This window comes from Panthera uncia (genome assembly GCF_023721935.1).
Source record: "Panthera uncia isolate 11264 chromosome B2 unlocalized genomic scaffold, Puncia_PCG_1.0 HiC_scaffold_24, whole genome shotgun sequence".
In the NCBI taxonomy this organism is placed as follows: domain Eukaryota; kingdom Metazoa; phylum Chordata; class Mammalia; order Carnivora; family Felidae; genus Panthera; species Panthera uncia.
This window is the reverse complement of record NW_026057580.1, coordinates 82,268,444-82,290,132: the sequence shown is the minus strand read 5'-3', so window position 1 is coordinate 82,290,132 and position 21,689 is coordinate 82,268,444. Positions and strand designations below refer to the sequence as shown.

The 21,689-nt window shown below is 38.6% G+C and overlaps 1 protein-coding gene across 2 annotated transcripts in view; it reads right to left on the bottom strand.

Moving 5' to 3' along the window:
• Positions 1–21,689, bottom strand: part of NCOA7 (nuclear receptor coactivator 7) — a 154,003-nt gene that overhangs the window by 80,400 nt on the left and 51,914 nt on the right. For both annotated transcript variants that reach the window (XM_049654302.1, XM_049654303.1), the window contains exon 3: positions 5,675–5,895. In XM_049654302.1, the coding sequence (XP_049510259.1) occupies positions 5,675–5,895 (221 nt within the window). The remainder of the gene's footprint in view (positions 1–5,674; positions 5,896–21,689) is intronic.

The following is a 21,689-nucleotide window of genomic DNA, read 5'->3' as shown; positions in this document are numbered from 1 at the left end:
TGTTGCGGCTTGACCTACTTTTATATTTGGAAATTCATTTCTCATAATAACATAACTTTGGCTTTCAGAACTTGTTACATGAAACAGAGAAATGACATACAGGAAATATTCATACATGTGGTTAGAAAAAGTCTACAAAAACGTAATCTGTGTCAGGAAATGTGTCAGGATTGAATTGTGGGAAATAATTCAGCAATTGCTAATGTTCATGTTGTAGCAAAACCCAAAAATATTTAAAAAGGAAAAGTAGAAAGTTTCACTCATTATTTTATTCTTATTAAGTTTCTTTTAAATTCAGGAGGGAAAACTATGATTTGAATGATTAATACAAACATGACAGATTATTGAAAGCTAGATTGATTCTCAACACTGCAGAGGTTCTCTCTGAATAAATCTTCGACCATGCAATCACAAAAGTGCCTATAGTCTTACTTAAGTGTTTTCTTTTTGCTAAAATAACTTCTCAATTTTCTTAAAATATCTATTTCACTGCAGTATTTTTAAAAATTAAACTTTTATGCTAAAACACTACAAAATCACGAAAATATATTTTATTCCAATTTAGGCTTGCCTCCCATATTTGTAAAATTTCTCCATCTTTTTCAAATTTTACATCTGCCTACCTGTGTTTCAGTTAAAGAACTTTCCTACTGAGGATATTACCCACTTTGAATATTCCCATTCCTATCTCCACTTTCACAGAAGCAAGGATGTGCATTATCCTAAGACTAAAGAATAACGTATTCCTTTAATATAGAAGAATTTAATGATATAATTCATGCCATTAAATATATTTTGATACTGTAATATGGACCAGACAAAAGATACATATGTACACATCTAATAAGATGCATGATTATCAAACAATTCCTTAAGAGTTCACATAAATAAATATAAGTTTAAAAAGAGTCAGTCACATGCATCAGCAAATATAAGTGCAAGCACAGAAGAGTTGACTTCATATATTCTAGAAGCTTTGGGGCAGTATTTTTTTTGGATGTTGACCCTGTGCCATGTGCTACACTGGGTACTGGATCTAGATTTATCTGATACCATCTGCCTCAATGTAATTAATTCACTTCCTTCTCCAGCTCCCCTCTGAGAAACAAAACAGTTTTAGAATTTGCACCATTTTGTTACAATGGGGCAACTACAATGACTCAATCTTTCCATAACATCTTTTATAGGAATCTAACTGTTGCATTCTTGTAACTGTCAGGGGATAGCAATGAATTGTTACCCAAGGCTCACATGAGGCATAGATAAATCTAATTTAACAACAACAACAAAAAACATTATTTTGTCAAAATATGCTTCCTTAGATTAGGTAGATGTTAGCAATGTAGAAATAGATACCTACAGAAAGTTATTATTTTCCTTCTTTATTGATTATAGAACTTCAAATTTGTCTAATGTTCTTTTTGCAAAGCCCTTGGGTTTACTCTATTATATTATCCAGTTTCTATATTTTATTACTAACACTAATACGTAAAAAAAAATGTGTAATACGTAAAAAAAATTAAGAAAACAAAACTCTCTTGCAACTTTTGTACTCAGAGAAAACGATTATCAACATACTGTTTATAGGTCCTTCCAGTCTGTTTATTATTTGTCATCCATTAACTTTTTGTGTTGACTCTGTATGTTCCCTGTTAACTTCTGTGACATGTGAGGGTTATGTTACACCTGTGAGTAGCAAATTACAGGCTTTTCACCTGAAATCTAGGACCGTCTAGACAAATCCACTTGGTACCTCAAAAACATCTCCAAACATAAACACACTGAATTCTTTTTTCCTTCGTAAATTTTCCAGTTTGTCTGTTCTGGACTGTTCTTTTTCTCCTTCACACACTAGAATGATCACCAAATACTGCTGATTCTATGAGCAAAATATCTCCTTAAGGGGCCCTTTCCCCTCTGCCCCAGTCTCTAGCCAGTATTACTTGCCTTCAGGCTCATTTCTACCCAATGTCCTCAGATTTATCATCTTAAAACACACAATTGGGGAGTTCCCCCAATAGCTCCCTACTGATTACAGAAAAGTCCAAATCCTTAGTGTAGCTGACAAGAACCCATTTTAGTGTCTGTTCTCCCCAGGCGAGAGCCACCAGAAGAAGTAGAAATGGGATTACTCTTGATTTGAGACCTACTGCTCCACCTAGTGGTACAGAATAACATCTAGGGATGGGAGTCTAGGGAATATGCCAGGTCAGCCCTATGAGATCAAGCAAACCTGCCAACATGGGTGTTTGTCTTCTAGAGACTGATGTGAAAAGAGACAAAGAACTCTGGAATTCAATGGCCATCTAGTGGTTTTCTGTTAGCACTGAATTCTCCTAGGGAAATGCCCCAAACCTCCAAACCAGTTATCATTACCATTCTTAAGAGAAAATGAAAAGCCACGATTGCATCTCTTTACTTATTGCTACCAAATAAAAGCACAGAATAATTCTGACCCAACTATTGCACTGCCACCTATATCCTTCCAGAATTTTCATGAACTCAAACTGAAACAGTATACATTCATCTATGTATTAATTCATACACCCCATGCAAATTTAAAGAGCACCTGTAACTCAGATACTACACAAAGCTAATGACACAGGGTCCAAGTGACGATAGCCTATAAATAGGAAATCAGACAAATAAATCCATGACAAGAGTGCCGAACGAGAGTCTAAGCTGGCCACGGACAGGTAGGGCTTCCTGAGGTGATTTTGTGGTCAAGTGAGAGTTGGTTAGGTAAAGAGCAGAGTGAAGGGTACTGTTTCAGATTTAAAGGATTACACATGCAACAGAGAGCAGCACATTAAAAGCTGTCCCAGCACAGCATCCACAGCACAGCATCATGACTAAAAGAAACCTCAATCAATAGGAATCCACCAGCCTCTTTCAGGGAAACCCTACAAAGCAAAATGTCTCTGCTTGAAAAAACTTCTTAAGCAACTGCATTTACAATAAAGATGAAAAAAGATAATATTTAAGCTGCACAACTATTTAAAGCCACACATTTTCAAGTGTCCATTTTGCACGAGTCATATGTAAAAGAAGATGAGAAATGCAATTTCTTAATCCTCTTCCTCTTTTTGGAAATAAGGGATAATACTCAACACTTTAAATTTAAAAGGGAAGTCTAGTCACAAAGAAGTTTATTCAATAGGTGACGATTACAGCTTTTTATAAAATCCTAAATGGCTAGAGATTAAAAGCATCCATTAAGCTATGTAATACATGATATAATGACATTATAATCAATACATGATAGAATCACATGTGGACTGCTACAAACCACATACTTTGCACTGCAGATACCTCATCTGTCTCTGTCGGAGAAATGTCTGCCCAGTCACATTTATTACCACTGCAAAGGGAGCCCCTTATATCTTTGATGAGCACTGCCAGAAAGTTATATTAAAATGGAGACAAGATATGTCTCCCAGAAACTTTGGCATTAATTGTGACCAAACTTGGGGCCCTTGGGAGAAGTCTCTGCTACAAGAGCACATTTCATATAGTGTAATGCACCCCGTTCTCAGAGACCCCATCGTCTCTCTCTCTTAGCCTAGCAGTCTTACCTACCCTGTAACCTGTATGCCACATCAAGTTTTGGCTCTCAGTTCCCTTTCTTTTCGGAACATACCCCAGGCCTGCATGTGTGAGATGGGTGATCCCGGTAAAGCGGGATTATCACTTCCATCACACTCAAGTGGGATTATCACCTCCATTACGCTGGCTATGCTACTTTTGTTGACACAGTTTCAGATGCAATGAATATTCTGAGAAACTCTATAATACTGCAGACTCATTTTAACATTCCCCTTAACTAAAGGTGCCTGTTTGGCTCAGTTGGTGAAGCATGCAAGTGTTGATCTCAGGGTCATGAATTCAAGCCCCACACTGGGCATAGGTTACTTAAAAAAAAAAATCCCCTCAACTAAAACTAAGTCATGGTCTTTTTTTTTTTTTTTTTAACTGATGGATGCTAGACCACGTCTCCACCATTTTCTATTGTCCAGCTGATGCCACATAGTACAGGCATGTCTAGCAACACATTTAAGGATATGTCTATATACCTTAAGAAAAGCATTTCCCATACAAGGTAAGTGACCAGCCATTAGATAGATACTTATTAGGGCACACTAGGTGCTAGAGGCTGGGAACCCAAAGTTAAATGAGACACACCAACATTATGCCACTGTCCTCCTTTACCCAAGATTATGTATATAAAACAAGGGTGAACGGCACCTTGTAGCTCTCAATAAACTGTTATTATTAGGACGACAATCATCAGTTATATGTCAATATTCTTTTATTTAAAAAAAATTTTTTTTAAATGTTTATTTTTGAGAGAGAGAGAGAGAGAGAGACAGAGCGTGAGCGGGGGAGGGGCAGAGAGAGAGACAGAATCCGAAGCAGGCTCCAGGCTCTGAGCTGTCAGCACAGAGCCAGATGTGGGGTTCAAACCATGAACCACGAGAATATGACCTGAGCTGAAGTAGGACGCCCAACCGACTGAGCCACCCAGGCGCCCCTATCAATATTCTTTTAAAAACTATGACAGACTTTTAAAATGAAAATACTGGGGCGCCTGGGTGGCTCAGTCGGTTGAGCGTCCGACTTCGGCTCAGGTCATGATCTCACAGCTCGTGAGTTCTTTTTTTTTTTTTTTTTTTTAGTATAAGACAAGTATTTATTTGCCAGGCACACAGAAAAATGTGAGGAATAGAAATGCTTGCATACTCTTAATTTTTTGGTGTAAAAACACCTCCCCCCCTAATGTCAATATCCCTCCTATCCCACAAATCCCTGGATCTTGGAATGAAAGCCACTCTTCCCCACCCTCCCCTCCTTCAGCCCATGTAAGTTATGCACTCAAAACAAAAATCAATGAGCAATATAGGGTTTTACACAACAAAAAATTAGAATGTTGCAAAACTAAGTCTTCTACCGCAGGTCAAAATGTTGCTAAACATGGATATTCACACAACATGAGAGAGGGGGTTAAATGAGCCTTTATTAGAATGTTGTAGCAGTGTGTTTTGAAGGCGGCGGCCCTACAAAATAAGGATTTTAAATTAAGTCCCTAACTGCATGGATAGGAAAACTAGGGCTGGGGCTGAAGTGGGGAGCAGTGTACCCCATCTCCACATCGACACATGTGTGTGCATGCACACAGGACACCCTTGCACCTGCACAGAGACAGCCCCGTGCACAGCACACTCACGACGGCTTCTGTCTATCCTCATGGAACTGGTTTTTAAAGAGTGGGAGAAACCAAAATGAAACTAAGAGCAGACCTGATCCTCTGAAAGACATTTCTGTAGACTCGAAAGAGGGTTTAAAAAAAAAAAAAAAAAAAAAGTCTGAAGGCGAACCCTGGCAGCATGGCCCCGCTTTAAGGAAAGGTTCTAAACTAGACCCAAACAGAAACCCTGACGTCTTGGAGGGGCAGGGGCACCTCCCCACCAGACACACCAGAGCCCTGTTGGGCTCTGTGCTAACAGCTCAGAGCCTGGAGGCTGCTTCGGATTCTGTGCCTCTCTCTTTCCCTGCCCCTAACCACTTGCATTCTGTCTCAGTCTCTTTCAAAAATAAATAAACATTAAAAATTTTAAAAATAAAATAAAATAATGAAATAAAATGAAAATACTACCAGATTGCCACCAATACTCACCAGTACTATAATATCTCTTCAGTTCTGTACGCCTGATCTCCTTTAACTGATTATTTTTTCTCTTTTTTTTCTCATCAGTGATATATTCCTCTTCCACAGCAATGTTGCACTTGTCTTGTTCTAAAATGACTGCTTTCGCATCCTCTTTTCCAGTGTGGGTCCTTGTGGCAATAGCTGAGGCTGTCTCTGCATTTTGTTTGGCCTGTTTTTTCTTTTTCAATCTAGGAATGAGGGAAAAAAGGAAAAACACTGAAGAAAGAAATGATTTTCTAGGAGAAATTATATTAGTTTCATGCTGATGGGCTTTGAAAAACTACTTAACTGATACAGAAAACACTTTATATTTCTGTTAATCACATTTTCCTCTTATTGTCTTCTTTTCTAATCACTTAAAAATTCTTATTACATAGAGTCCTGGAGTATTTCCTCAATCTTATATCCTCAGTACTTACATCTCAGAAAATTATTAGGAAATCCTCCAGGCCTGGGGGAAGACTAGATTCTAAATGTTGAACATTTTTTTAAATCAAAATATACAGCTGCCATGTTTGAAGTGTTACATTAAAAAAAGAGAGAGATGGGGCCCCCTGGGTGGCTCAGTCGATTGAGCGTCTGACTTCGGCTCAGGTCATGATCTCAGGGTCCATGGGCCTGAGCCCTGTGTTGGGCTCTGTGCTGACAGCTTGGAGCCTGGAGCCTGCTTTGGCTTCTGTGTTTCCCTCTCTCTTTGACCCTCCCCCAATTCATGCTCTGTCTCTCTCTTTCCCCCAAAAATAAATAATCATTAAAAAAATTTTTTTTAATTACAAAAATAAATAAAGAGAGAGAGAGAGAGTTTCAGGTTTTCAACGGTACCTTTGGACTGATGGGCAAACACATTTGTAAGAATAAATCCTTTATAACTGATTCACACACTGAGTGTAGAACTTTGGCAAGCTGGCTCAGGTCCGAGCAATTCTTTTCCTTTATACATAGATGCTAGTGGTACCGAAGAAAGAGCTGCATTTCCAGAGACAGAAAATGCCATAATGACAATATATATAGTTATCATTATCATTACCAATATCAGAGCTGACTGATACATTAGTTAACATATTTGATGTTTTCAATCCCTTACTGAGTCAAAGATGTGTAAGAGATGAAGTTTATCATAATTTGCTGAGATCCAATAACTCAAAATATTTTCCAACTGAGGTATCACTGTAATTAATTGATGTGTCACTCTGTACTTACCAGGCTTTCTGAAGAATGCTTTTACCTTACCAGAATATAAAGAACAAGGGTCCTGGCCTCTACTATACATGGCAGTCTGCTCCAGTGTAAATATTTTTAATTAGGACTCTTTTTGCTCCCTTTCTGTTTACACACAGTCACTATCTCTGACACATACATGTCTATTTCCTTTGCTATCTGGAGCATTTATACAATTCAATGTTGGGCAAGGATAAAGAAATGTTTTGGGAGAAAAATGAAATACCCGCAGGAATAATACAGGGACTGAGGTCAGATTTTATGTTTCTTTGCTTTGTGACATCGAACAAATCCATTTAACAGTTTGGAAAGGTCCCTCACTGAGGCCTATTTAATTGGGTCCGATTGAGAGAATATGTGTCAACATGTAACACAAATAAACAAACTGAAATAGTAAAATATCCCCTCACATCATCACATAATGACATGAGAACTAAGCATGGTAAGATACATAATACATTCAGCTTTTGAGATAAACTCTCATATTCCAACAAAATATTTCAACTAGGCTGTAATTCATTGAACACTTAGCAAGCAGTCATGTCCTTAGACTCTAGCTGGCTAATAAATGAGCATATAGCCTAGGAGAAAGGACAGCTGGGCAAAAATCATAGATGCACATACTCCCCATCTCTTAGTTTAGCTATCTTGTTATGTTTACTTGTTAAACAAACCACAAACCAAACCAAACTGGAGATTCATAAAAAGGAGTTCTATTCAGTAGACATGTTTTTATTTTCTAACCTCAGATCCTAAATTTTTTTTTTTCTGGTAAGAGTGAGTAGTTCTTCACAATGTTGAGTCAGATAATGTTCCTAATAAAACAATTTCTCTCTCGATCAAGATTATTATATGTGAGACTGAAATTAGTATACAGTAACCTAGACATCATGAAGAGATTAGCACTTTGCTTAGGGAGGTCTATGCAAAGATCTCTGTATCCAAAAAGCTGGCTATGAATGCGCTGATCTTCTTCTGATATACTAGCTTATCAAAAACATGCTTGAGATGAACTTTACTGACACTTCCAAAAATCATTCCTTCCAGGAGGAGAGAAAAGAGGTGTTAAAAATTAATTCTACACAGCCTGAGATATGTTGCTTGTTCCTCTTCTGGATTTTTCCACTTTAGGTTGATTTAAATGTCCTCATTTCACAGTCCCCATGATAATTAAACTCACTCAGATCTAGGGCACATGTTTTGATGAACAGCAGCACTCTTTGGGGACATCTCATTAGAGACTGATTTTCACACATGGAAATAGCAAAATGGGATACACTGTTTTATTCATTTGCCCCTTTTCTGCACAGACCATTAATGTCAACACATATAGCCAAAAGTAATTGTTTAAAGAAAAAATGCTAGGAAACAGCAATACCAAACTTGTTTAACAGAAAACAGAATACAATTTAATACTTCACCAGTTTTACAATCAGCTACATCTTTTGTTTTGACTAGAGTACTCATGAGAATTTATTTCTCTGGAGTTTATCAACATGGTTAGAACATTCTGATCTTGTAACTGGAAATCGGATGTGAGTTTGGGAAGCCCACTGTAAATTCTTTCTTCAAAGCATGGAAGTACATTTTTAACCCCGTGCCTAAGAGGGAAAAACTGCCATCCGATGTCTGTGGTACAGTTAATACTCTTCCAATGTTCCTGTTTAGGCCTTCTCTGTTGTTCTGCAGGTCAATATCTATCGTGGTAAGACATGCTCACAATAGGGTTTTGTTATCACTAAATTAAACTGAAAACAAAAGGTTACACAAGAACATAAACGAAGCTTTTTTTAATGACACCAAATGTACAGTTATTCATTTTGTGGACCAAAAAAAATACTTAGCAAATCATCTTTTATTTTTTTAAAGATTTGTGGGATTTCTAAAAAAAAAAATGTTTGCTTATTTATTTATTTTGAGAGAAAGCGCATGCACGCAAGGTGGGTAGGGGCAGAGAGAGAGAATCTGAAGCAGGCTCCGAGCTGCTGTGGGGCTTCAACCCCAGGAACCAAGAGATCATGGCCTGAGCTGAGATCAAGAGTTGGATACCTAACCCACTGAGCCACCCTAGAGCCGCACTTGGCAAATCATCTTAAGCATATGAATGACTGCAAACAATGAGACATATTTAAATTTGATGGCTGTGAATATGAATCCAAAACCCCACTTTTATTTTGTTATGCTGCATTTATCTTTCTTTAAAGAGATCAGAATTACATAAAACAAAATTTTTTTAATGTTTATTTTTGAGAGAGAGAGATACAGAGCGTGAGTGGGGGAGGGGCAGAGAGAGAGGGAGACACAGAATCTGAAGCAGGTGCCAGGCTCTGAGCTGTCAGCACAGAGACCCACGCAGGGCTTGAACCCACAAACCGTGAGATCATGACCTGAGCTGAAGTCAGATGGTTAACTGACTGAGCCACCCAGGTGCCCCACATAAAACAAATTTTACTACTCAGTCTCCTCCCACTACTAAAACCAAGCCCTGTCAATTCTGTTTCCTAAATCTTTCCTTCTCAAATTCATCTTCTCTTCTTGATCTCTGCTCCCACTAAATCATTTCAGGTTTTCATCATCTCTCTGGACTATTTTTGACAAGATAATTATTCTTTGTTTTATTGTAAAAATTATACTTGTTCATATTCAAAAATATTAAAAATGCAGAAAGGTAAAAAAGAATAAAACTTAAATGAAATGTTACCACTAAGAAGCAACCACTGTTTGGGAGAGATAACAGCAAATCCAGAAGCTGGAGAAATCACACTTTCCCGAGGGCAGAAGAATGAGGCAGTATGGCTCCGCTGTCTTGACCCTGAGCTCTTCTTTGTACCTTCCCTACCATAAAGGAATATTAAAGGACTTATTCTGGAATCTCTTGGCTTTTTTTTTTATTAAAATTGTGTGCACCTGTAGGGCACATGCACACCTCACTTTTCCCTGCTAGCACCCAACCCAGAGTTAGCAGACTTAAGAAATAAACAAGGTGATATTGCTAAAGAAAGCATTTTTAGTAGCTGGATTAAAAAACTGTTTTCCTCTGAAGCATTTTCCTTTACTAAAGGAAGTAAGCTCAGGGTTCTGGCAACAATCAGAGGCAGGGCCTTGAGCAAGTTCCTTGCTTTGTCTCTGCAGGGCTCCTCTGTTGCTTGCCCACATCCAGTGGAATGAAACAAAAAGGCATGGAATGATGAGAGAGGGTTTTCTTTAGCACCAGAGTGGAAGCTTCACAAGGGCAGGGATGTGTCTAGGTTTTGTTAAAATGCCAAACTCCCAGGGCCTCTCCATGGTACACATTAGATGCTCAGTATTTCTTGAATGGATGAACAAACTTGAATACGTTCTGATTTGGTTGAGATCTGCTTTCCTACGAACATGCCATTTCACAGTCTTCTTAATTAGCATGTTGTCAAAAGTAAACTCACATCTCCTTATTAATCTCACTTGATTTAAAAACAAAATACAGGGGCTCTTGAGTGGCTCAGTCAGGTAGGCATCCGAATTCGGCTCGGGTCATGATCTCACAGTTCATGGGTTTGGGCCCCACTGTCGGGCTCTGTGCTGACAGCTCAGAGCCTAGAGCCTGTTTCAGATGCTGTGTCTCCCTCTCTCTCTGCTACTCCCCCACTCATGTTCTGTCTCTCTCTCTCTCTGTCTCTCTCTCAAAACCAAAAATAAACATTAAAAGAAAAATAAAAAAAAAAAGAAAATACATTAGCCACATATAATTTAAAATGTATTAAACTATAGGGGCACCCAGGTGGCTCAGTGGGTTAAGCGTCTGACTCTTGGTTTCAGCTCAGGTCATGATTTCGTGATTCGTGTGTTCAAGCCCCCATTTTGGGCTCTGCGTTAACAGTGTGGAGCCTGCTTAAGATACTCTCTTTGTCTCTCTCTCTCTCTCTCCCCTACACTCTCTCGCTTCCTTGCTCTCTCTCTTGTGAGTGCTCTCTCCCTCTCAAAATAAATAAACTTTAAAAATAACTAAAGTGTATTAAACTATAGAGTTCTTTAATTAATATTAAATTAGTTCTATCTGACTCTTTCCCTAAGGTAAGTGCCATAAGCATAAATATCTAGCACTGCATTGTCCAATATGGTAACTATGAGCCAGCCACTTGTGATGATTAGTTTAATTAAAATTAAATAAAAATTTAAAATTCAGTTCTTTAGTTGCAAGAGCCACATTTCAAGAGCTTAACAGACTAGTGGGTACTGTAGTGAGTGACAAACATATAGAACATTTCTATCATCACAGAAAGTATTGGATAGTACTGACTTACAACTACTGATTCAACAGTCAGCCCTATTAGCAAGAGACTAACGAAAGAGCGAAGATAGATATCATTTAATATTTAGACATTTAGTATATGCATAGGGTATGTCAACAAGGGTACACATAAAAAAAAAAAACAGTAAAGTGAGTTTCTGGCAAGAGTTAGTGGCTGGGGGAAAGAGAGTAAGAAAAATTACTTTTCATTGTGTTCTGTTTTGTACCTTTTGGATTTTACACTGTGTATAATAGTCAGAAAAATATATTTTTTAAGTATTTAGTTTTTGAAGTCTCTTCCCTATGACAAGAATAGTTTAACACATACTGCCAAATTTTAAAAATCAAGTTTTACTTTTTAAAGATTATTACAGAAAGTTTTAAAGAGGTTTTTCTAACAGAAACTACTACTGAGTTGACTAATGAATGAGACACCATGCTATGTACTTTATAAATATCATCCCAGCCTCACAAAAGCCCAACGAGGCAGGCAATCTTATCTCCCTGTTACACAGAAGAAAAGGAAGGCTATGGAAACTTAGGGCCATTTCCCAAGGTCACAGGGCACAGTTAACCGGTAAAGCAGGAATTCACAAAGCCAGATGTGAGTCAATAACCTCAGGGCCTCCCCAGTCCACTCCTACAATGCTAAAGCACCTATGTATATCTTGACTTTAAAATAAAATTCACTGGGTTTTGGAAATTCTATGAACTATTTGAGGGAGAGGTGCCTGGCAATCTGGTGGGCCGAGAACATGCTTGCAGGAAGGAAAGATTTCAATTCTGGGCTTGGCTCTCCATGTAATCTGCTATGACCTTCTTTGAAAATATGACAAACCCTCCAGCACTCTTCTAAAGTAAAACAAAAGCAAGAGGCTGATGACATGATTTTCAAGCTTTGGTCTGACTCCTACAGTTTACATTTAGCTGAGATTAAGAAATGTGCTAAAGCAGTTTTGAGGTTAAAAAAAATCTTTTAGGGGCGTCTGGGTGGCTCAGTCGGTTAAGCGTCCGACTTCGACTCAGGTCACGATCTCAGTTTGTGAGTTCGAGCCTCGTGTCGGGCGCTGTGCTGACCGCTCAGAGCCTGGAGCCTGCTTCGGATTCTGTGTCTCCTTCTCTCTCTGCCCCTACCCCACTTGTGCTCTGTCTCTCAAAAAGAAATAAATATTTAAAATAAAAAATCCTTTTAAATCTAAACTGAACCTTCCCAAGACTCTGCACTCCTCTGTGCTCCCTCACACCTGAGTACATTTTCCTTCCACTGCAGCTTCCATCCTGGGAAAGTCCAGAGGCCAAGTTAGAACCACTGATATGTGAAATCACTGTATATGAACCATTCACATAAAAAGAATATTAAAAAAAAAAAAAAAGGTTCAAAAAAACCTTAAGGGCAGTATAGTTGTCTTTTTGCTTTTTTTAAAAAAAATTTTTGTTTTGTTTTGGTTTTATTTTCTTTGAGCACACACCTTAGTGTCTCATTTCATTCAGTTACAGCTTAAGAGGGAATGAGATTTGGTGTGTGAACTCCAGAGAATTAATGAAGAAAAGGAAGCCATACAGGAATAAAGGTTAATTCAGTATAAGTTTCTAACCAAGCAATCCAATAATGGAACTGGCTGCTTCATAAAGTAGTGTTCCCCATCATTAGAAATATTCAAGCAGGTCAGGTCCAAGTTCTGACCTCCAAAACCAAATGGGACTGCCCTGCCTATTTTTTTTCCAGATACAATTGACATAAACATATTAGTTTCAGGTGAACAACATAATGATTCGATATTAGTATATGCTGTGAAATGATCACCACAATAAGTCTAGTTAACATCCGTCACCTCATTGATGTAACATCCGTCACATCATTACAAAATTTTTTCTTGTGATTAGAACTTTTAAGATCTACTCTCTTAATAACTTTCATATATGCAATACAGTACTATTAACTATAGTTACCATACTGTAGATTACATCCCAGGATTTATTTATTTTATGACTGGAAGTCTGTACCACGTTCACCCATTTTGCCCACCCTCCAAAATACAGTTGACCCTTGACAACACAAGGGTTAGGGCCACTGACCCCCACACAGCCAAAAATCCACATACAACTTCTGAATCCCCCAAAACCTAACTGTTAATAGCCTACTACTGACTGGAAGCCTTACTGATAACATAAACAGTCAATTAACATATTTTATATGTTATATGTATTATATACTGTATTCTTACAATAAAGAAAAGAAAATGTTATTAAGAAAATCATAAGGAAGAGAAAATACACTTACAGTACTGTACATATTTATTGAAAGAAGTCCATGGGGGTGGCTGGGTGGTTCAAGTTGGTTAAGTGTCCTACTCTTGATTTTGTCTCAGGTCATGGTTGAACAGTTTGTAGTTTTCTGGCTTTGAGCCCCTACGTTGGGCTCCACACTGACAGGGCAAAGCCTGCTTGGGATTCTCTCTCTCTCTCTCTCTCTCTCTCTCTCTCTCTCTCTGCCCCTGCCCCTGCCCCTGCCCCTGCCCTGCTCATGCTCTCTCTCTCTCTCTGCCCCTGCCCTGCTCATGCTCTCTCTCTCTCTCTCAAAAATAAATAAAAGGAAAGAAAGAAAGAAAGAAAGAAAGAAAGAAAGAAAGAAAGAAAGAAAAGAAAAGAGAAAAAAGAAAGAAAGGGAAAGGAAAGGAAAGGAAAGGAAAGGAAGAAATGGGGGAGGAAGGAAGGAAGGAAGGAGGGAAGGAAGGAAGGGAGGAAGGAGGGAAGGAAGGAAGGGGGAGAGGGAAAGAATGGCCTCAGATGGTTTTTTGAGATGATTAAATTGAATGTGTTTTCATAAAAGGAAGGTCAGTTTTCACTTTCCACTGCAAATTTCCAACTGTGATATATGCCAAATAATATCCAACTTAAAGTCAGAGGGGGAAGACAGTTAAACAAACAAACAAACAAACAAAAGCACTCAATTAATGAAAGTTCTCTCTTAGAATTATGATCAAATAAAACCAAAAAGCTTAGGGGTAATCACCGGAAAAATATGTAGATGTACCTAATTCTAGTGCCACCCTTTGAGATAAACATTCTTTTTCCTCACTTTGTCTAATTTTGCTAATGAGATTCCCCCACCAAGAAAATTCATCAGTTAAAATGGAAATACTCTGGTTGGAAAAACCAATACAGTTAGAAAAAGAGATCCTTCAGCTCTGCGTTCAATAACTAGAGATATATCGTTATAGGTGAACACATATCCACATAATAGAATTTTTCTTGGCATCAAAAAAGAAACGCATTCTAACAAAGATTCATAAATAGAATGCCAATCAGGGACAAACCACAAAAGTTACCCTTTCTAGGATTTCTTTGGGCTATTAAAACAGGATGGGATCAGGAGATCTTCGGGGACTCTGCTAATCAAAGTGCAGGTGCCAGGAATGGATGCAAATTCTTACTCTTTCAGAGGAGACTTGGGGTGGGTTCTTAAGGGACATTCAGAGAACCTTATATGCCCCCTTTCAGTACCGGGATGACAATGGCACTGCCACAAAATGAATGTTTACTGTGTAGAATGTTTGCCTTGTGTTTATGAAACAAGACAGGCTTTTGTTGCATATATAGATTGCCGTGTGGGAGTCTAGTTCCTTTTTCTAAGAGTCAGGATGCTGAGTCACAGCCTGAAAAAGTTACAGGGAAATCAGTGGCACTGACAATGGTAATATATAACTCGGCTATAAACTGAGGAAGGGGAGCAGAAATGGGAATGTGCTTCAGGTGATAACTGTGTGGTGCGAAGAATAATCAGCAAAGTCCTGTAAATATGGTATTTAAGTCTCAGGGATTTTACTGCTTATCAATCAAGAATAAGCTGATAAATACAGCAACAGAGAACTGAACCCAAACCTGCAAATAGAAATGTTAAGTGACAAAATATAGGGGCGCCTGGGTGGCTCCGCCGGTTAAGTGTCGACTTGATTTCAGCTCAGATTATAATTACATGGTTCATGAGTTTGAGACCCGTGTCAAGCCGCCTCATGTAGGGCTTCACTCGGAGGTTGCTTGGGATTACCTCTCCCTCTCTCTCTGCCCTTCTTCTGCTTACACATGCACATGCACACCCTCTCAAAATAAAGAAGTGACAAAGCATAAATTTTTAAATTTCTTTTGCTTTACAGTGGTATTATATATGCTTTATTTAACTTAATTTGGTTAAACTAACTGGCTGGATTAGTTCCCTATGTCTGCTCTAACAAATTACCACAAACTCAGGGGCTTAAAATAACACACATTTATTCTGACAGCTCTGGAGGTCACAAGTCCAAAATCAGCTATAGGACTGCATTCCCCACAAAGGCACTTTCCCTGCCTCTTCCAGCTTCTGGAAGCTACATTCCTTGTGGCCCCTTCCTCCAGCTTCAAAAGTCAGCAGCACAGTCTCTGGCTTACTGAAAATCATCACTGCCTGCTCTGTAGTCAAATCTCCCTCTGCCTCTTTCTTAAGTGGACACTGAGACTGCATTTCAAAGCCCACTCAGATAATCCAGGATAATCCTCCTATCTCAAAATCTTTAACTTTTTCATTATCTTCAAGGTCTCTGTTGCTATGCAAGGTGACACTCACAAATCCAGGCATTAGGCCCTGGCTATCTTTGGTGGTGATCACTCAAGTCTACCTCACTGACTAAATTCACATTTGTAATATGAATTATTGTAAACTCATCATTATATCCCATGTCCAAATCATTAGCAGATCTAAGAAAAGTTCACGGCTGGCAATGAGTGGTTAGTAAACATAGATTTCTAAAGCAAAACCAAAAAGTTTACTCAAGACTCCTAAAACCTCAAGGTGCAATGGAAATATCACAGACATGAGCTTTCATTTTATGTTGGGTGACCTCAAAACAGCCTCTTGGAGATAGGGATATTGGAAGGAAAATTTTAACAGGCAGGATTTCTAAAGGGTTAAATCCCATTTTCATATCTGATCACTTCAATCATTACTGAAATCAGCCTTTCACTGTTTATATAATCACCTACAAAGCTGAAGAAGTCTTCCAAATATCTTCTTCTTTTATTGGAGCTTCTTAGTGTGCCCAGAAATCTTTTTAAGTCAATATTTTTAAAAATATATGTATATTTTTACTCAAAACAAATCATATGGTCAGACTCCCCAGTGATGGCACTGGGATATATTTCAGCGACATATTGAAATTTCAGCATAGCAGCAATATATTTCAAGGACATGATTCCTCTAGAAAAACAGAAAAATTTTGATTTCTTGAAGCTATTTCAGCAAAACAAGCAATTAATTAAAGCAGAGCTACTTGAAGTTTTCCAAGCAGAAATACAGTGATAACAGGGGTTTTGTTCTCAGATTTTAACCTAACTCCCTGCTAACTGCTTAAACTATAGAAACATGGAGGAAAAGAATAAAAAATACAGTCCTAAAAATAATCAGTTTAGTATAAAAACTAATGCTTTCCAAAAAGCCTCATGAGTGAAACATAACATTTATGATCAGCAGAAATGTCTCGCTAAAGAAAATGATTTTGAGTGGCATAAAATTAGAATATGCTCTAACTCGACTTCTCAACCTCCTTCCAACTTTTAAAATATATTCTAATAATTTTCAACTGCCTCTGAATAATTTTAGACACACACATATACTTAACTCTCTTATGATAATGCTATTTCAACGTTATAAATTAGAGGTGGCCTCATAACGCTTCCTGTCATTATAGGTACTTTCAGAAAGAATAATGTAAATCAGGTAAAAAATCTGAAAACTTATTTTGGCAGATGCTTTCAGTTTAGTTGGTTTTCATCCAATATGCCCATTCAATTTCTTTGAATATTTTTTTCTGATTGGTGTAAACTGTCCATATCCTTGGGAAATGACATTGTTCAAAAATAGGATTCAGGGGGTGGAAGACTAGTAATACCTACTTTGAAATGTTTCCCTTCTAAAATTAGTGACGAACTTTGAGGTTATTCATTCAACATGTAAGGGCAAACCAAAAATGGATTTTTAAAGAAAAATCTTGGCCTTGTTTCATTTTTCTGAGGGCCAATCTGGGGCGATAACCTTCTAAACTACATGGTAGTCTTGGTTGGGCTTTTCAAAAAGCTCAACTGGTGGTCATATCTAAAGTATACCAGTCTGCTCTTAATCATCCAAAAAGAACACCTGTGTTGTAATAACAAATAAATGCTTGGTCTTTGTCCCTCTCTGGTCTAGCATTGAACTCCTAAAAGACTTGGAATCTCCCGAGCTAAGAGTATCTTTTGTATGTTAATAAATGACTCCTGTTTGTGTGGGGAACTAAGATAGGAGAGGGGCTGGTCACCACCATTAGAAGGGTGGACATTTCAGCCCCACCTCCAGCCTTCTGGGGAGGGAGAAGGGCTGGAGATTGAGTTCAATCACCCAGGCCAATAATGTAATCAATCGTGTCTATACAATGAAACTTCTGTAAAAACCTTTCGATGATGAGTTGGAGAGCTTGGTTTGGTGAACACACTGAGATGCTAGGAGGCTGGCACTCCCAGAGAGAGCAGGGAAGCTCTGTACCATCTACTCCCACACCTTGCCCTATGCATTCTCCTCCACTGGGCAGTTTCTATGTTATACCCTTTTTAATAAACTGGTAAATGTAAACAAAGCATTTTCCTGAGTTCGGTGAGTTGTCCTAGTGAATTGTCAAACCTGAGGAGGGATCACGGGAACTCCCAAATTTGTAGACAAGTTGGTCAGAAGTAGGGGTTGACTGGGGATTCAGGACTTATGAATGGCATCTAAAGTGAGGGTAGTCTTGAGGGACTGAGACCTCAAACCAGTGGAGTCAGACACTAACTCACGGAGGTTAGTGTCAGAATTGAATTAAACAGTTGGATACCTAGTTGATGTTGAGAATCAGAGAACGCCAGACTCTAGACTTTGCCAATCTTGATGTGCCAATGTTGAGCACATCAGAGAAGATGAAAGTGAGACTGACAGCCTTGTACAAAAAACATGCAGGCTACCCTTTTCTCTGAGCAGAGATGGATGACTCAGCCTGTTGGCATGTTCTGCTTGGCCCACAAGCACTTTTTAGGACTCCAACTGGCTAACTGATGAGCATTCAAAACGGGGATATTTCACATAAAAATCTGGATTTCAGGCTCATCTTGAAGAATTAGCAGACATAACAGCACATCTCTGGGGCTCCACATGGCAAAACTGGAGCAGAGCAATAGTAGCTTCCCTCCTTGGAAAAGGCATGTGCTGTCTCCTTGCACCAGCCTTCCTTCCCTACAGCGCACTGGCACCGGAGCCTGGTGATGATCACCTATCCACTCATTTACATCACTGCTTTGGTCCCTAAGGTCAACGTTTGTATGTTTTGCTCCAGACAGCATAAAGTTTTATTCTTGGGTCAATTCAGATCATCAGAGAGCTGCAGTCTTGGACCACACTGTGCTGGCCCACTGCAAAATATCTTTTACTGAGTCATATGCTGGCATCATGCCCTCCCTCAGTACTTTCGCTGTAATAAATTGCCTTTATGAATGTTAATAACAGACATCCACATCTTTTTAGTGTTCCTTTTATGTAGGCTGTGAGGTCCTACATAATTTTAGAGTTAAGGGTGAGGAAGGGTTTTGACACCTGGGGAACCAGTATGTGCTATACTCATGAGTAGGGAGATCTATGGGAAGGAGTCCTGTTTGTTTGTTTGTTTGTTTATTTATTTATAATGTTTATTTATTTTGAGAGAGAGAGAGAGAGAGAGAGAGAGAGCGAGAGAGCATGAGTGGGGGAGGAGCAGACAGAGAGGGAGACACAGAATCTGAAGCAGGCTCCAGGCCCTGAGCCGTCAGCACAGAGCCCAACGCGGGGCTCAAACCCACGAACAGTGAGATCGTGACCTGAGCCAAAGTCAGATGCTTAACCAACTGAGCCACCCAGGCGCCCCAGTATTCATTCATTCATTCATTCATTCATTCGTTTATTTTAAGTGATCTCTATACCCAGCATGAGGCTCAAACTTACCACCCAGGATCAAGAGTCGCACATTCTTCCCAATTAGCCAGGGAGGAGCCCCAAAAGGAGTGTCTTTGTAACAGTGACCATGGAAGTAGTTCTAAGTCAACTACACAACTAATAGCATGTACTTTAGGGTCAAGAAGGAAAGAGTTTGGTGAAATAGCCGACAGCCATGTAAAAGGTCAGAGAAATAGGGAAAGAGGTTTTTTGTTTGTTTCATTATTATAGGGGCGCCTGGGTGGCTCAGTCAGTTAAGTGTCTCACTTTGGCTCAGGTTATGATCTCATGGTCTGTTTTTTTGAGCCCCATGTCCGGCTCTGTGTTGACAGTTCAGAGCCTGGATCCTGCTTCGGATTCTGTGTCTCCCTCTCTCTCTCTGCCCCTCTCCTGCTCTCTCTTTCTCAAAAATAAACATTAAAAAAAAAAAAAAAACCAGTTCCATCATATATAATGCATTTACTCCCTCTTGGAAGTTTCCTGAGAGGTAAAGTAAACATCTGATTTATTTTCTATTATTTTGTCAACTGTACTTATTTATTTGAATGTGACTTAATGCTCAGAGTGGACCAAAACAAAGCTGGTTGCATGTGGATCACATATGTGTAGTTTGTATAAGGCATCTCAGATCCTTCTAGGATAAGGTGCGGCAGGAATGAATGAATACAGAAACAAACAAGGAAATGAACAAACATCAGTCCTGGAATAATGGATGAGGCAGGCTAATGACAGGCTGAGTTTTATCTCAATTGCATAAATTGATAAAACCCCTTAATCTGACTATGTCACATAGACTAAAAGGGACTTCATCTCAAGGGAAGTTGTTCTACACCCTTACAATGACAGAAATCAAACTCCACCCAACACGAATCTACTAATTCAACAAATAATATATTTTGAGGGGCAAGACCTAACAATTCCTCCCTCCTGCCCCTTAACCCCAAATAAAGAAAACTCGACTTTCTTATTAATTCTTCTTTGCACCTAATACATCACTCGGCACACGGAGGTGAAAAAGAGTTCATTATATGCCATTAACTGAGTCATCAAGTCACCCTCTCCAACAGCAGTTTTCTACCAAGAAACTTACCCTTGGATTTTACTACACTTGTGCTGTTGTTTTTTTTTTTTAAATAATTGTTAATAAAAGGCAAGGTAATTTCTCATAGATTTGCATTTATTTGTATAGCTTTAAGCATTCTGATCTCATGAATTCCTTTTAATTTTCATACACACTATAAAACCTTTTAAACCCTTATAATATTGGAGTAAGGGTCATCCAAATTTCCTGTGGATTTCCATGTTCCTACATTAAGCCATAAGAAAACTCAGCTGGACTGTATTTTGGCAGAGATTAAAGAAGACTTCTGAAGAAAATCAAAATGTAATAACAACAATATTGCATAAGATGGGGGGAAAATAAACGTGCTTTTAACTATTGTGGAGACTCTCTGGAGGGATTAGCCACAGTTCAAAAGAAAGTCAAATAAAGAAAAGTTTCATTTCTGTTTGTATGGATTAGGCAGTGCAGCTCCAATCAATAAAAGGAAGGTTCAATTTTTAACCCATATACACATTACAATTTCACAGTGACATGGGCAAAAACTAAAATTCAGCATATATCAACAATTACATCTTTAGTGAGACTGACTACCATACACACAAAACAGAAGGTGCTGTTCATCAGTATACTAATTCTTCTATATTCAGATATTGTTTTAGGGGAATTATATACAATGTTAAAGAAAGCATTGATCTGAGGTATTTTTTTAATTTTATTTTTTATTTTTTTAAATTTACATCCAAATTAGTTAGCATATAGTGCAACAATGATTTCAGGACTAGATTCCTTAGTGCCCCTTACCCATTTAGCCCATTCCTCTCCCACAAGCCCTCCAGTAACCCTCAGTTTGTTCTCCAGCACTGAATTGAGTTTTCAGAATTCTACATAAAGCTGTCACAATATTAAAAATTCTATATAGATAAAATAATTACCTAAGCTAATGAACAAACTGTCTTTTCCATTTTGTTTTCCAAGAAGCATAAATCATAAAGTCTCATGTAGGAAAGTTCCTTAAAATGTATTTCATCCATTTACCCAATGATGGAATTAAGTACCATATTTACAGGCCAGAAGATATTACCAGAAACTCACTGAGACACCACATATATCATTCTTTTTAAAAACTTTAACTGCAGCGTCTAGTTCAGTGGTCTTCACCTTAAAGATCATTGTAGTAGACTTTTGTTGGCCTCCCTACAGTCTTTTTTTCTCCTTGTTTTGACATCAAGTTTCAATTTTCAGTAAATACACCCTCCTCTGCCCCACCCCCTTTTAATAGCATATCTGGGTAGGGCCCCACCCCAGCTACAGGGATGAAATACTTGACCCCAGCCAATGAAAGCACTGAGGCCCCTGGGACAGCTGCCCAGTGGCAGTGACTCCAAGAACCAGCACTTGGCCTAGGCTGGTCCAATCGCAGTGAATCTTGTAT